The sequence below is a fragment of the Geotrypetes seraphini genome, chromosome 13 (assembly GCF_902459505.1).
Source record: "Geotrypetes seraphini chromosome 13, aGeoSer1.1, whole genome shotgun sequence".
In the NCBI taxonomy this organism is placed as follows: domain Eukaryota; kingdom Metazoa; phylum Chordata; class Amphibia; order Gymnophiona; family Dermophiidae; genus Geotrypetes; species Geotrypetes seraphini.
Window position 1 is genome coordinate 13,463,068 of NC_047096.1, and position 14,433 is coordinate 13,477,500.

Sequence of the window (14,433 nt, forward strand, 5' to 3'; positions counted from 1 at the left end):
AAAGACAGGTCATTCATTTATGGTCACAAGTTTCAGGCTACTTCCAGCAATGACAGCTGTTAGTGTTAATTACACTTCCTTCCCCTCCACAACAAAATGATGATGTGGTAAAACATGGCAATAAATGCCCAAGATTTCGTAGAGGGGACAGTGTGAGGTAGGAGCCACGAGCAGCACTATACATAGCAACTGAATTGTCAGCCAGGGCAAAAAAAAAGGGAGTGTCCAGGAACTTGGGTAAAGCTGCCACCTTCTGAACATGGTCAGAGTGTCACAGAATATGATAGTTCTCTGCACAAATCTCCTCTACTTGGAGGATTCTGCAGCTTAAAATCACCTTTTGGGTCACGGTTGGTTTTATGGCAACAGTAGAGGGGGGATTCCAAAGGGCAAGAAATGAAATCGAGCAAAAAAAAGAGCACAATGGGCCTCCAAGGGTGACAGCCAAAATTTAGGTCAACACCCTCTTGGAGGCCCATCGTGCTCTTTTTGCTGGACTGCTGGTTTTATGCCATCTGTGAAGCAAGAGCACTTAACAGGATGGACTTCTGTGCTGGTAGCTGGCATGACTTTGGGAGGAATAAGAGCGGGCGTTCTGTTCATAGCTATCTTGATGGCAGAGATGGTATGGGCAGAAGCTTCTAAGCTGTGTTTTTGTGCTCGTGGGTGCTGGCTCATCAAGTTATTTTCACATATCTGCCTGCACTTCCCACACCCACATCTTAGCAATGGTCCTGGGGGGGATTTCTTTCTTAATGCTGCTGAATCCTTCAGGTGGTCAGTGTATGACCTAAAACTGCATCACATAGAAGCCTGATGTGCAGGTACAAATTCCCTCCCATCCCACTTAAGTTAAAAGCATAGTTTGGATGTGTATAATTATCAGCTGCAAAGCAGTACAAACTAGGTGAACATCTGCTCTGTATACTGAAAAGCAGCAACGTCCAGGCTGGCTTTAGGTAGCAACAGCATCCCAGCCAAAGGTACTGCTGAACCCCTTCATTATGTTCTTCAAAAACATTTTGGTTGAAATGATGTAAAAAGAAGCCTTGTAAATACTGTGTTTCAATATATGCCTTGCACGTGCACAAAGGTGTGGAGCTGGTGTTAATTTAAACAGAATTAACACATTGCCTCAGTTTGTGTGCAGATGGCACAAGTTGAGTAACGGAACTCACTAGACCAGCTGCCGGATGCTGCAAATGCTCCATGAAGCAATGGAAGACCAAGAGTGTAGGAAGATCGAGTCTGTCCAAACTCATCTCGTTTTTCATTCATCAAGCACATTTCACGACTCTTTCTTTCTTTCACCAGCAGATGGAGCTGCTCAGTACATGTCCTTGTAGATTTCCTGTAGCAGCGGGTGCAGGGAGGTCTCGGATTCGGTCTTTTTGATTTTCTGCACCAGCTGAGCATGCTCAGTCACCAGCTGCCTCAAATCGGCCATCTTCTGCAGCAGCTTTGGAAAGAGGTACTGTGTGTCAGGGTGGTTGGTCTGCAGGTGAAACTCTAGCGCCCGCAGAATGCTGTCTTGAATCTCCTCCACTTGCTTCACGTTCACGAGGCCCGGCCGATCTGGCAGAGACACCAAAGAGACAAAGTGTTATTTCCAGTTATGGCACATGGAGTGAACCCCATCTAGTCAGAAAAAGGAGCTTCACCTATAAAAAGAGCACAAACAGCAGCATCTAAACTCCCAAAAAAAGGAAGCCAGCTTTTTAAAATTTCAACATAGAAGCCACACTAGTATACAATTTAATGTGAGGAATCCAACTGGAAAAATGTGGTAGCTATGATTTTTATACGGAACGATCAAGATTTGGTAAAATTTAAATCACTATTAAAAACATTTCTTTTTAATGACGCTTTTAACTCCTGAATTTTTATTTATTGTTTCTCCTAATGTGTTTTCCTATGTTTACTCTTTTATATAACGAATGTATTTCATTACCCTATTTTTACCCAATGTTGTATAATAAGTTTTAACCTTTTTAAGCATTGTGATTCCCAACAGTTTGTTTTGTTTGTTTGTTTGTTTGTTCTCTTTTAATTAAATTTGATTTGTATATCGCTTTGAATTAGAGAAAGCGATTAATCAAGAATAAATAATAAACTTGAAACTTGAATCAACAAGTGAATGACAAGTGATTCTTATAAAACTTTACTTTGTATGAAGTTACAATTTTATCCACATATCTACACTTTAATCCTAGTCTTCAGATCAGCTAAAGCTATCACTGGATATGCCACTACTTACAAAGCCCTTTTCCCCCTTCTCACCTCCACACAGTATGACAGTTGCTATAAATAATGCCAAGTCGCTGTCATCCAGCTCCAGGGCGTTGAACTTCACTGCAAACTCAAATTTGGGCTCCATGATCTCGCTGAAAGGCTTGCGTAGGCTCCGCAAGAACTCTCGTGTCACAAAGCCATTGCCATTGGCGACCAGTAGACCGTCTTTGTTCATGATAGATGCCAGCATAGTGAAGATGGCTTCATACACGCCGTATTTCAACAGGGTCACCTGATCGTTCAGATAAAGGCCGACAAAGTTGGGGATGCTCTTGGCAAACTCTGTAAGCTCACGGACAGTCTCCACAGTTGTGCATTGGCAGCGGTAGAATACATGTACACCGAGTTCCTTGTAAGGGGGAATACCATTAACCAGCTGCTTCCAGACCAGTCCCTTCTCAGCCTGCCACAACGACTCCAAGTCATGGATTACAAATGGCTGCAAAATGACAACACAATAATGAGCACCAATCTTGGTTTCATACTTGGGTCTGCTCCATTCTTCTCCCTCAGGCTACAAATTGAGTCAGCCCTTATCTTTGTCTTCACCTCTGAAATACTGGCTCAGTCCAGCTATTATACCTATTTCACTCTTAAATTAAGGAAGAGATTCTCTACAAATCAGGATTTACATAAAAGGGTTTTTGTTGGTTTTTTTTTCAAATGTAATGTGCAACTTAGGAGGTTCAATTGTCATGTTTAGTACTAGAGAAACTAAATTGTTTTCAATTCCGATGTACCTTTTATTGGAATAATGTACACTTCCCCCCTCCCTATTCGCGGTTTCGTTGTTCGCAGTTTCGATTTTGTGATGCCCTTAAGAAGGGCATTGCAATAATCTAAGCAAGAGATGACCAGTGCACATCTTCAGAAAAAAGTTTGAGGAGACACTACTGGCTACCGGTGGAGTCTAGAGCAGTGTTCTTCAACCACCGGTCCATGGACCAGTGCCGGTCCACAGAAATTTCCTGCCGGTCCACAGGGCCAGCACGTGCATCAGGCCCAAAACAGTGTTCTTCAACTGCAATCGATGTGGCGTTATTTTCGAGCCAGCTCCGTCTTCCTAACTGATTCAGTGCACAAAGCCACGGGCAGTGGCTCCTACGGGCATCCTGCGCCTGAACCGGAAGCCTTCTCTCTGACGTTACAACGTCAGAGGGAAGGCTTCCAGATGAGGCACGGGACATGCAAGGTGCAATTAGTACTATTATGGGGGCGAGGTCTGGGTGGAGATTGGGTAGAGATGGGCGGGGTCTGGCCCACGACTTAGCCCAGTGTTCTTCAACCGCCGGTCCACGGACCGATGCCGGTCCACAGAATAATTGTTTTATTTCTGCCGGTCCATAGGTGTAAAAAGGTTGAAAAACACTGGTCTAGAGTATTGTTTAAATTTTCTTGCATTTGTTACAAAGTAGCATTTGGTCTGGCACCAGGTTACCTCCTTTCTCATTTTTCTTCGAGTCATTTTAATAAAAATACACGGAGAGTGCAGTTATTTACTTATCCTTCTATAAAATCTTGTCCCTACAAGAGGTTCCTTGAGAAAAGTTTCTCTTTTCAGGCCGCTAAAATGAATACATGGCTCGGAAAAATGATGCTAGAAGCTTCTTCTTATTTAGATTTTAGGAAATTACTAAAGACTCATTTATTTAATAGGCTGGCATCGTAATAGTTTTACCTTTTCTCCTATTTCAACCATGTTTGCATTCTATTCTTATGTTTCTTACCTACATGGTTTGCACTTTCATCTTGATCAATTTTACTGCAATGTTTTGTACCTTCTACTCTGTTCAATTTTATTGAAATCTATGTACTGCTTTTTATCGTGATTTTTTTTTATTGAAAATGTATATATGTATTGGTTTTCTCATGCTCTGAGCCACTTAGAACCTCCCCGGTATGGTGGCTTATAAATAAATTATTATTATTGCAACACTAGGATCAACATGCCCTAGTGTTTTTTCACACTACTCCATCCGCACAACATTCATTTTGGCGACTCATTTAAAGACACGTATACTATTGTTAGTCTACATTTTTATCCAAGACTTTTACCAACCCGGACCCCTGAGAGGGGAGTGTCCGCCAAAACATGGACCGTGTAGGGTCTGGTAGGACAAACATATGTGGACTGTCAACTTGTATTTGTTATACTGTGGGAAGTACACACAAATCATTTTACAGAACATCCTCATCCACAGTTTTTTTGTTCTCAATATTGACCCAACAATTTCACCTCCTGCACCACTTGATATTCTCAACTGTTCTCCAGCTCAATCCCATTTAGCTCTTAAGATCATACAGTATCAGAGCCCGATACAATGTAGACACAGATAAGCCACTGGGGATTGCTCTTGTCCCCATCTAGCCACTAGACCACCAGGGACTCTAAGGTAGGCCTGAGGGGGGCCCTAAGGGTTGGTCTGGGGTGGGGAGATAGAAAGGGGTGGAGGCTTACTCTTTGGGGTAAGAGAGGGAGTACTGTTGGCAGAAATGGTGTGACAGAAGCTATGACCAATCACTAGACCACCAAGGACTATAAGATAAGTGCTGGGATGGAGTAGAAGTACATACACCACAATCCATGAAATTTTGGTTTTGCCCAAAAATGCACCAACATTTTTAGCCAAAACAAGGCCAAATTTGAATTTTGGGCCGCTTTCAGCACACAACCCAAACTGAACCCCAAATCTGGTTAGCTTCTCCTCGGTGAACAGCAGGATACAAGTCCCTTACAGCATGGATTATCTTTGACAGAGCCCTCAAGGGAAAACTTTTCCAGCTTAGTATGTATTAGAAGTTTTTGAGTCGTTTCACTGTGCTTGTACACCACTTCCTTGCGGCAGCAACAAGCAGGTCTGCCTCAGTTTGATTATCCAGCTTAAATAGAATATAACTCCTTGGGGAGGTGGGCAAGTATGTGAGGACATGTATCTTGCTGTCATTGGAAAACACCTGCTACAGGTAAGCAACTTGGTTTTCTAAAAAAAATAGGCTAAATGTCCTTACAACATGGGATTCCTAGCTACAGGCTGCCTTCAAAAGAAAGGAAAAAACCCATCAAATGTGCTGCAACAGGCAGACTCCACAAATATTTGGTAGCAACTAGCCCTTCGTATATATATTTTTTGGAAGGTAGACTGGATCAGAAAGGAAAGTAGGCCTGGGGAGATGGAGTTGGATTCTAAACCCTATAGAGATACTGTTGCATTGCTAGTGCTGGTAATTAAGCTCTGGAATTCATTGCCAGAGAATGTAGTGAAATCAGTTAGCTTAGCAGGGTTTAAAAAAGGCTTGGATAATTTCCTAAAAGAGAAGTCCGTAGGCCATTATTGAGATGGCTTGGGGAAATCCACTGCTTATTCCTAGGATAAGCAGCATCAAATCTGTTTTAATACTTGGGATCTGGGTTGGCCACTGTTGGAAACAGGATACTGGTCTTGATGGACCTTCGGTCTGTCCCAGTTTTGCAATTCTTATGTTCCTAATCATAGTGGGCTGTGAATGTATGAACAGATATCCATCTGTAAATCTCCACCATGGAGGTTGATCTCAAACTACTGATGTAGCCATGGCTTAACATGTGGGCATAACCTAGCTGTGCATAAGTGAAGGAAATGCAGTCTACCAACCAATGACGATGGCATTTGACGATGGTAGCCTCTATTTTATTTGGATCAAAAGAAGCAAAAAAAAGTTTGTCTTCTCTTTAGAGGGAACAAAAACCAAAGATCTTGCAGTCCCAACATGGGCTCGAGACCTTTTAAAAAATTTTGGCTGAAGAATAGACTGGTCATAATAGACAAGCCATCAGTTGGGTTCCAAGAAACTACTGTTACCTCAATATCCACGTTGTGAGGGTGAGCAACTTGATGCTGGGGTGCAGCAGAGTTCATTGAGCTTGCATGCTCAGTGAGAGTAAGAGGATCTCCTTTGCCTTCCACTCTGGTACATCCTAGAAGAGGAAGCCAGGCCAGAAGTCAGCCTGGAAAGGGTCTTACGCGTGTCACAGTGCTGCTCAATTCTCTCCGTGTCACATTAGTAAACTTTTCTTGCATGTCATATCCAAAGCCCAGATTCAAGCAGGTCTCAAAAATATCAACCCCCCACTGCTGAAGTTCTTGAGGGCATATTGAAAATATCATAGTTCGCCTGGAGTCTGGGCCATGCATTTTCCACACTCCCTCTCTTTTCTGAAACATAGAAAATGATGACAGCTAAAGAGCATATGGCTTATCCAGACTGTCCAGCTATTCCATCTACTATCTTTTCCTCTCCCTTAGATATCCTTTTGTTCTTGTCCTGTTTTGTTTTTTTAAATTCATTTTGCAGTCTTTGTCTCTACCCTTTCCGTAAAAGAGTATTTCCTTAGTTTACTCCTGAGTCTGTCCCCCTTTCATTTTCACCCCCACACCTCCTCATTCCTTTCAACGTAGGACTTGCCTTCTGTGCATTTACACAACAGAAAGGGGTAAAGGGTCATGGATTTGATATACTGCCTTTCTGTGGGTACAATGAAAGCTGATTACATATACTAAATGCAGGTACTTTTTTCTGTCCCTAGTGGGCTCACAATCTAAGTTCTGTACCTGGGACAATGAAGGGTTAAGTGAGTTGCCCAGAGTCACAAGGAGTTGCTATGGGAATCAAACACAGTTCCCCAGATTCTTAGCCCACTGCACTAGCCATTATGCTACTCCCCTCTTGATTTTCTTCCAAAGTAGAAGTTTATCCCCATATGTTTTTTGAGGAAGACAACCCTCTGGACCCTTAGGATCCCCATTTGTTTATATCTTTTTGAAGGTGTGGTCTCCAGAATGGTACCTCTAAATTAGGTCTCACCAGAGAGAGACTTATACACAGGAATTATCACTTCCATTTTCCTAACCATTCCTCTTCTTAAGCACTCCAGCATCCTTCTGGCTTTTGCCGTCACCTTTTCTTCCTGTTTGGCCACCTTAAGATCTTCACATATGATCACATCCGAGTCCCACTTTTCTTTCGTGCACAGAAGTATTTCACCCTCTAAACTGTACAGCTCCTTTGTGTTTTTCAAGCCCAAATTTATAACCTTGTATTTTTCAGTATTACATCATAGCTGTCTTTTATCCACCATTTGGCATCATGAACCCTTGGTGCTGAAGCCGAGAACGAATCTCTCCTCCTCTTCAGGCAGGACTCAGATAATGTAATCTAGTCTTCAATTTTTATACCGGGTCATCTCCCAACGGAGCTCAACTCGGTTCACATGTAATTAAGACTAGAGCACATAAGAAAGAGAGCATAAAAGAAAAGAAAAGAAAAAAGCTGGATTATCGTCAATTCTTTGATACTAAAGTTAAGCCATTTAAATGTTGTGTACGTTTATATGTGCTGTAAGTATTTGATATACAGTACCGCCTTATCTGTACAAATAGGCCAAAGTGGTTTACATAAAATCAAATTGAGAAGAACACTATTATTGAGAAAGAACAGGATAAAACAAACAAACACGCACAGCACATGTCAGTACAAGTATATTAGAGGGAAGGGAGGGTAAAAAGGAGGAGCCTCAAAGCATGAATCAAATTTTGGGCACACAAATGATGTCGTCAACAAAACTTTAAACCTAGGGAATGGCTGCTCAGCTCACAACAAGCGAGGGGAGGGCGAGAAAGAAAAAGGCCGAGGCCTGGATTCTTTAAGCGGCCGCTGACCGCATGTCAATCACACGGCAGCGCCGTTTAAAAGAATCGCGCCTCCGGCAAAGGTAGGCGCCAGAACCGAAGGCCAGGGTTTTCAAGGCCGACATTTTCAGCATCTGTCTTTGATGTGTTTTTTTCCTCTCTTCTATCCAAATATTGTAACTTTTTCCCCTCATATCCTCACACTTCTTGTAAGTCTTCCCCACAAAAATTATTTTAAATATATGTTTGTGCTCAGTTTGTAAAGTTTTAACTTATAACAAAAGTTATTTTATATGTTAATACTGGCATTCTATTTGTATATTTTATTAGTATATGTTTTTATTGCTGTACATCGCCTAGTAATTTGAATAGGCGATTCATCAAGAACAAATAAACTTGAACTTGAACATGTGAATTACGCCTGTGTAGGCGCTTTATGGCGTTGGCCACGCCTACAGTGGTATTAGACGCCTTAAAACGCCTCCGTAGGTGCGATTCCGGCGCTATTTTTTTTTTTAGGCACCAGTAGGTGCCTGGAAAATCATTTTAAAACGCCTTTTAAACGGCGTTTTTTTTATTTAACTTAGGCGCCAGTAAGGCTACTGCTGGCCTAAGTTAAGGTACAATACTAATGGCTTCTATCAATGCTGGATGTCAAGGATGAATGTTGCAGTCTAGATGCCACCTGCATACCCGCCATCAGATGCAACTCTGTAGACAAAGTTTCAAGTTTATTTATAAATTTACTACCCCGCCCATCAGACAAACCATCTGAACACTTACAGAAGCAATAGCATTAGAGAAATGACAAGCAGAACGAGAGAGAGAGAAAGAGGGGGAGAGGAAAAATATGACGTCGAAGTTCATGGACTAACTTCTCAGCACCAAAAACGTTTGTGCTGTTTTCCCTTAACCATGAAAACCTCTCTTGAACATAGCTTAAAAACAAGAGGGACTAAGGTTGGGCCCCAGGCATGGCAGTATCCATAATGCAGTTTTAAAGCCTTTGGGGGCTTTTTTCCCCCCCCCCCTGGGACAGCTCATCTAGAAAAATAGCTGCTACAAAAATAAAACTTCTCGATTTTATATACAAATACCATATGAGCCCAAGATTCCTACCGGGCTACAAAGGGAAACTTGAAAATGACAGCTAAGGGGCTAACAAGGAAGAGGTACCACATGACCAGTGGTAGGATACTACAAAACACAAGTTTTATCAAGAAATAAGCTGTTGAGAAGAGCTTCAGTGACATGCATCTGACAAGCTCATTGGAATGACGAAGACAAGGGGGGGGGGGAATCCTGCATGACAGCAGTGTATGGGATCAGACAAATACACAGTGAAGCAATTCACTACTAAGCTGGAAGAGGTTTCCCATGTGGGCTCTGTCAATAATGCCATCCACGAATTGAGGGGTTCGTAGACAACGGCGCAAAAGACAAAGGCGCGCCCGGACAATTGAGCGCAGCACGGAGGTGTGCGCCGCTCAAAATTACTGTTTTTAGGGGCTCCGACGGGGGGTTTTGTTGGGGAACCCCCCCACTTTACTTAATAGACATCGCGCCGGTGTTATGGGAGGTTGTAACCCTCCACATTTTACTGTAAATTTAATTTTTTCCCTAAAAACAGGGAAAAAGTGAAGTTTTCAGTAAAACCCTCCACAATGCGGCGTGATGTCTATTAAGTAAAGTGGGGGGGGGGTTCCCCCCCTACGCCCCCCCGTTGGAGCCCTAAAAACAGTAATTTTGAGTGGTGCGCGCCTCTGCGCTGCGCTCAATTGTCTGGGCGCGCCTTTATCCCGGCGCGCTTTTGACCTAACACCGATTTGAGGACTTAAAATATCCTGTGTGACCTCAGTGCATGGTTACCAAGGTAATACACTCATCAATCCATTTCTCTCTTATTTATTTTAACCTCCCCTTGTTCAGTCTTTCTTCCAGCACTCCTACTCACGGGACTGCTGCTGGTCTTCCCTCTTAGGATCCCCCGAGCTTTTTTTTTGGTCATGTTGAAGTTTTTCAGGTATGCATTGTAGAGGTGTTGAGAGAAAACCTTTAAATCAGCAAATTGCGGATTCTGCCCACCGACGTCCTTCGAGTTCAACCCAGCTACTAGTTTCCTTTTCTCTGCTTCTGGCATCCGTCCAAAACGGATGGCTGAAACACAAAAGTCAGCTAATCAATAATTATGGCTGTGGTAAGAAACATTTCACAGGAAAGCTCTATTGCTCTTTCCTGATGGCCCTTTTCAAGAAATGGGCCAGACAAGTTGCAATCATGGCTCACAATCTTAATCTTTACTAGTAAGGTATAGATTCTCCAATAGGCATGTACCGCAACTGAAAAAAGGCAGATTAGATGGGTTAATATGTTTTTATCATCTCTTAATAGCTATGTTTTCTTGCATCAGAGACTCTGGCACTTTTACCCTTTTTCTAGAACTGCTCTCTCTCTCTCTCTCTCAGGTTTATAACTATGAGCCAAAAAGTCTTGTCCACAAAATTTATAGGAAGGGCTTGAGTTACCCTTTATCTCCCTCAAGTTCCTGGGCAAAAAAACAAAAGAAAAATTCACCTTTTCAACCACACTAAGATAGCAAACTGTATCAGTATAGAAAATGTTCTCCTGGGGTGATGGAAGCGTCAACATGCCATAGATGTCATAGAAACATAGAAACATAGAAAGATGACGGCAGAAAAGGGCCACAGCCCATCAAGTCTGCCCACTCTATTGACCCACCCCATTAAGTCTGAATGCTAATGACCTAGTTCCTTAACTCGACCCTCGTAGGGATCCCACGTGGATATCCCATTTATTCTTGAAGTCGAGCACGCTGGTGGCCTTGATCACCTGCACCGGAAGTCTGTTCCAGTGATCTACTACCCTTTCTGTGAAGAAATACTTCCTGGTGTCACCACTAAATTTCCCTCCTCTGAGTTTGAGCGGGTGCCCCCTTGTGACCGAGGGTCCCTTGGGAAAGAATATATCGTTTTCCACCTCGACACGACCCGTGACGTACTTAAATGTCTCAATCATGTCACCCCTTTCCCTGCGCTCCTCTAGGGTATAGAGCTGCAGTTTGCCCAGTCTTTCTTCGTATGAGAGACCCTTGAGCCCCGAGACCATCCTAGTGGCCATCCTCATGACAGCTTATGCAATTTCAAAACACCTGACCATATCTTCAACAGCAAGGGAAGAAGCAACATCAGGGTGAATGGTATGAGTTAGCAGCTAAAGCAAACTGGACTCTCCCACAGGTTTTTAAAGTTAGGGGAGTAAGCCGGAAGTTTGCAAATTCAAATCCTGAGGTCCCAGACAGGAAAACAATGTGTGGTAGTCCGGGCTTAATTTCTGGGTGAACGGCCTGAAAAGCAGAGCGACCATGGACCAAAAGATGTTGAATCTTCGCAACCAATGAAATAAAACAGGGTTTCAGTACTATAATTTGGACGAAATCCGAATTGAAATGGATGAAGTAGAGAAAATTTATTGCCTTGAAACAACAGATTCTAAAATCTTTGTTAACAGTGGCATATTAGCAACAGGGCGATAATTTAGAGTTAATGTTGGATCTAGTTCTGAATTTTTTTAACAATGGATTAAGTATGAAATGACCCATATCCGATGAAAAAAACCACTAGTAAGAATGTAATTAACCAACATCGTAAATCAGGTAATGCCATATGAAGGAATATTACAAAAAAATGTATGAAGGAACAGGGTCAAGCAGACATTTTTTCTATCTAAATTTAGCTACTTAAGTTGGTATTCAGTTACTGTACTAAAAGTGTGCCAGTATCCATCAACTGGTATGTCCATCAGAAATATTTTCATTATAGGGTATGCTAAGGGGTGCTGGAATGTTTGGAAAAGATGACCTTATTTTTAGGATTTTATCATTAAAGAAGGTAGCTAATGCTTCTACTGAAGGTATAATAGATTTATCTACCTTTCCTGGTACTGTTGTTATCAATTTCCATAATGAAAATAAAGCTTTACTTTGATTTTTCGCAGTATTAATTTTATTGCCATAATATATTTTCCTAGATTTGATGGTCTCATGACTATATTCCTTTATCTGCTTTCTCCAATTTATCTTATCTATTTCTGCATTACTTTTCTTCCACTTTCTTCAGATCTGTTTAAGTCAACGGTGGCAATGAGAGTACCAAGGTGTTTTTTGTTTAGGGAAAATCTCCTTTATTTTAATAGGAGCCAGTGACTCAAAAATTGATTCTGATTTTTTTAATCCAAATATTTAGGGATTACTCCACTTTAAATTCATAAGGAGAATCAGGTAAATTTTGTTTTAATTGTAACCAAAAACTATCAGGGTTAATCTTATTTCATGTTGTAATTGTTTCTTTCTGTAACTCATTACATATCTTAGACATAAAAATAGGAGTTCTAAAACTTCCTAGAAAGTGATCTGTCCATGGCTGCTTCAACCATTCAATTTCCAAAATAGAAGATTTTAAATATTCAGCATCTGTGAAACAAATAACATCTAAAGCATGACCAAGGACATGGGTAGTAGTTGGTGAAAAATTAAAATTTAGGGAATTTTAAAAAGATTTAAAACTAATCACATCATTATTATTCTCAACCTCAAGAAGAAGATTGAGATCGCCTACTAGTAATAATCTAGGGAATTTCAGTGAAGCATTTACTATAATCTCTATAAGAAGATCTACAGACTTATTCTAAGATCCATAGGGCCGATAGAATAGTACTATACCTAATGGATGAGATTGTAATTCATCATTTATAGATAAAATCATATATTCTAAAGTAGGATTGTTCTTTTTCTCTAACAAATTAACATCTAAAAAAGTACGAAAGGTAACAGCTAAGCCACCTCCCCGCTTTTCTATCCTAGATGTAAAGAACCCCTTAAACCCTGGAGGAAGCATTTCTTGCTGAGTAAAGGTATCTCCTTCAGGTAACCACGTTTCTGTAATAAACAGCAGACCTCATTATCTAAACAGAGATATCATTATCTAAAATTACATATCGATCAAGCATTACAACAGATAGATGGAACAGGAGGAGTATGAGAGTCAAGTTAAAGATTTGGACAAGCAGTTCTCAGGGGTAAGTGATCTTAACACATTCATGCCTGTGTGTCACTATTTTTCTTGAGAACCTCCTATTATTAACAATGACTGGAATACTGTATCCATCTTGGGTTAAATTATTTAAATCCAAAGGTAAAGAAGATAAAGAGGGAACACGGACTGAATAACAGTGTGTAAAAATTAATATACAGCATAGCCAATAATACAAACCCAGAAAAAGGAGGGATGGACAAAACAGACCAAAGATTATTTGTATTTCTGCATTCATCTTCCTTCCTGTAAACCTCCTAGAAGAGATTTACTCATGAGGACAGTACTGCTGAAGACCTCACCGTTGTGTGACATGCCCAGCGCAATGCATTTCTGGAAGCGGCAGTACTGACACTTGTTACGGTTCTTCTTCTGGATCTTGCAGCCCCGCTCACATTTCTCATACTCAAGCTTCATGCGGATGGTCCGGCGGAAGAAACCCTGGCGTCGGGGAGGCAATGGAAGAGAAAGAACGTATAAGGATAACTGCGATTGTGGAACTGCTACTTAGCTCCTGGATCACAACATTTTATTCTGATGGCTTTGATGGGGAGGAGGAAGGGCAACTGAATCAAGCCAAATCAAAAAAGCAAAGAAATCTGTAACATGCAGACAATGAGCTAGTGACCTAGACACCATCTGTTAGCTATATTTACTAGAGTACACGACCATATCAGTATGTGCCAATGTCATTTGTGTCTTTTATTAGTAAACAGAGTTCATTACATAAAACAGGACCCGTGGTAAAACAAACAAACAAGAAACATTCACCAACTAAGTCTACAGTAGAACGGAGACAACCTAGAACAGGGGTAGGCAATTCCGGTCCCTTAGAGCCGAAGCCAGGTCAGGCTAGCTGGCCTGGAACTCCTCTCCGACGTCAGAATTGATGTCGGGGAGCAGAATGCTGGTCAGTGCACCGCTTCTACAGGGAGAGCTTGGGGCGGCGATGGCTTGAGGGCCTGTTCCCTGATGGCGGCGGCAAACCTAGTAGCTTGGGGGGGAGGGCAGGGAGATAGAAAGAAAGAAGGGGGAGCAAGGAGTCAAAGAAAGAAGGGAGTCAGAAAGAAAGGGGGCATGGAGAGAGAGACAAAGAAAGAAGGGGGCAAGGAGAAAGAAAGAAAAAGTAGGGGGAGAGAATGAGGTCTGGAGGAGAGGAAGCATACAGGAGTCTGAAAGAAGGGAAGAAATATTGGATGCAGTCAGAAGAAGAAATTGCAACAAGAGACTCATGAAATCACCAGACAACAAAGGTAGGAAAAATGATTTTATTTTCAATTTAGTGATCAAAATGTGTCCGTTTTGAGAATTTATATCTGCTGTCTATATTTTGCACTATGGCTCCCTTTTACTAAACTGCAATAGCG

General features: G+C 41.7%; 1 protein-coding gene across 1 annotated transcript in view; it reads right to left on the reverse strand.

Moving 5' to 3' along the window:
* Window positions 1–447: 447 nt before the first annotated feature.
* The window catches only part of PPARD (peroxisome proliferator activated receptor delta), a 42,889-nt gene continuing 28,903 nt past the window's right edge, over window positions 448–14,433 (reverse strand). Inside the window, exons 4-7 of the mRNA XM_033918530.1 lie at window positions 13,369–13,507; window positions 9,913–10,115; window positions 2,281–2,731; window positions 448–1,575 (exon numbers count right to left, since the gene is read on the reverse strand). Coding sequence (XP_033774421.1) covers window positions 1,328–1,575; window positions 2,281–2,731; window positions 9,913–10,115; window positions 13,369–13,507 — 1,041 coding nt within the window. The 3' untranslated portion in view covers window positions 448–1,327. The remainder of the gene's footprint in view (window positions 1,576–2,280; window positions 2,732–9,912; window positions 10,116–13,368; window positions 13,508–14,433) is intronic.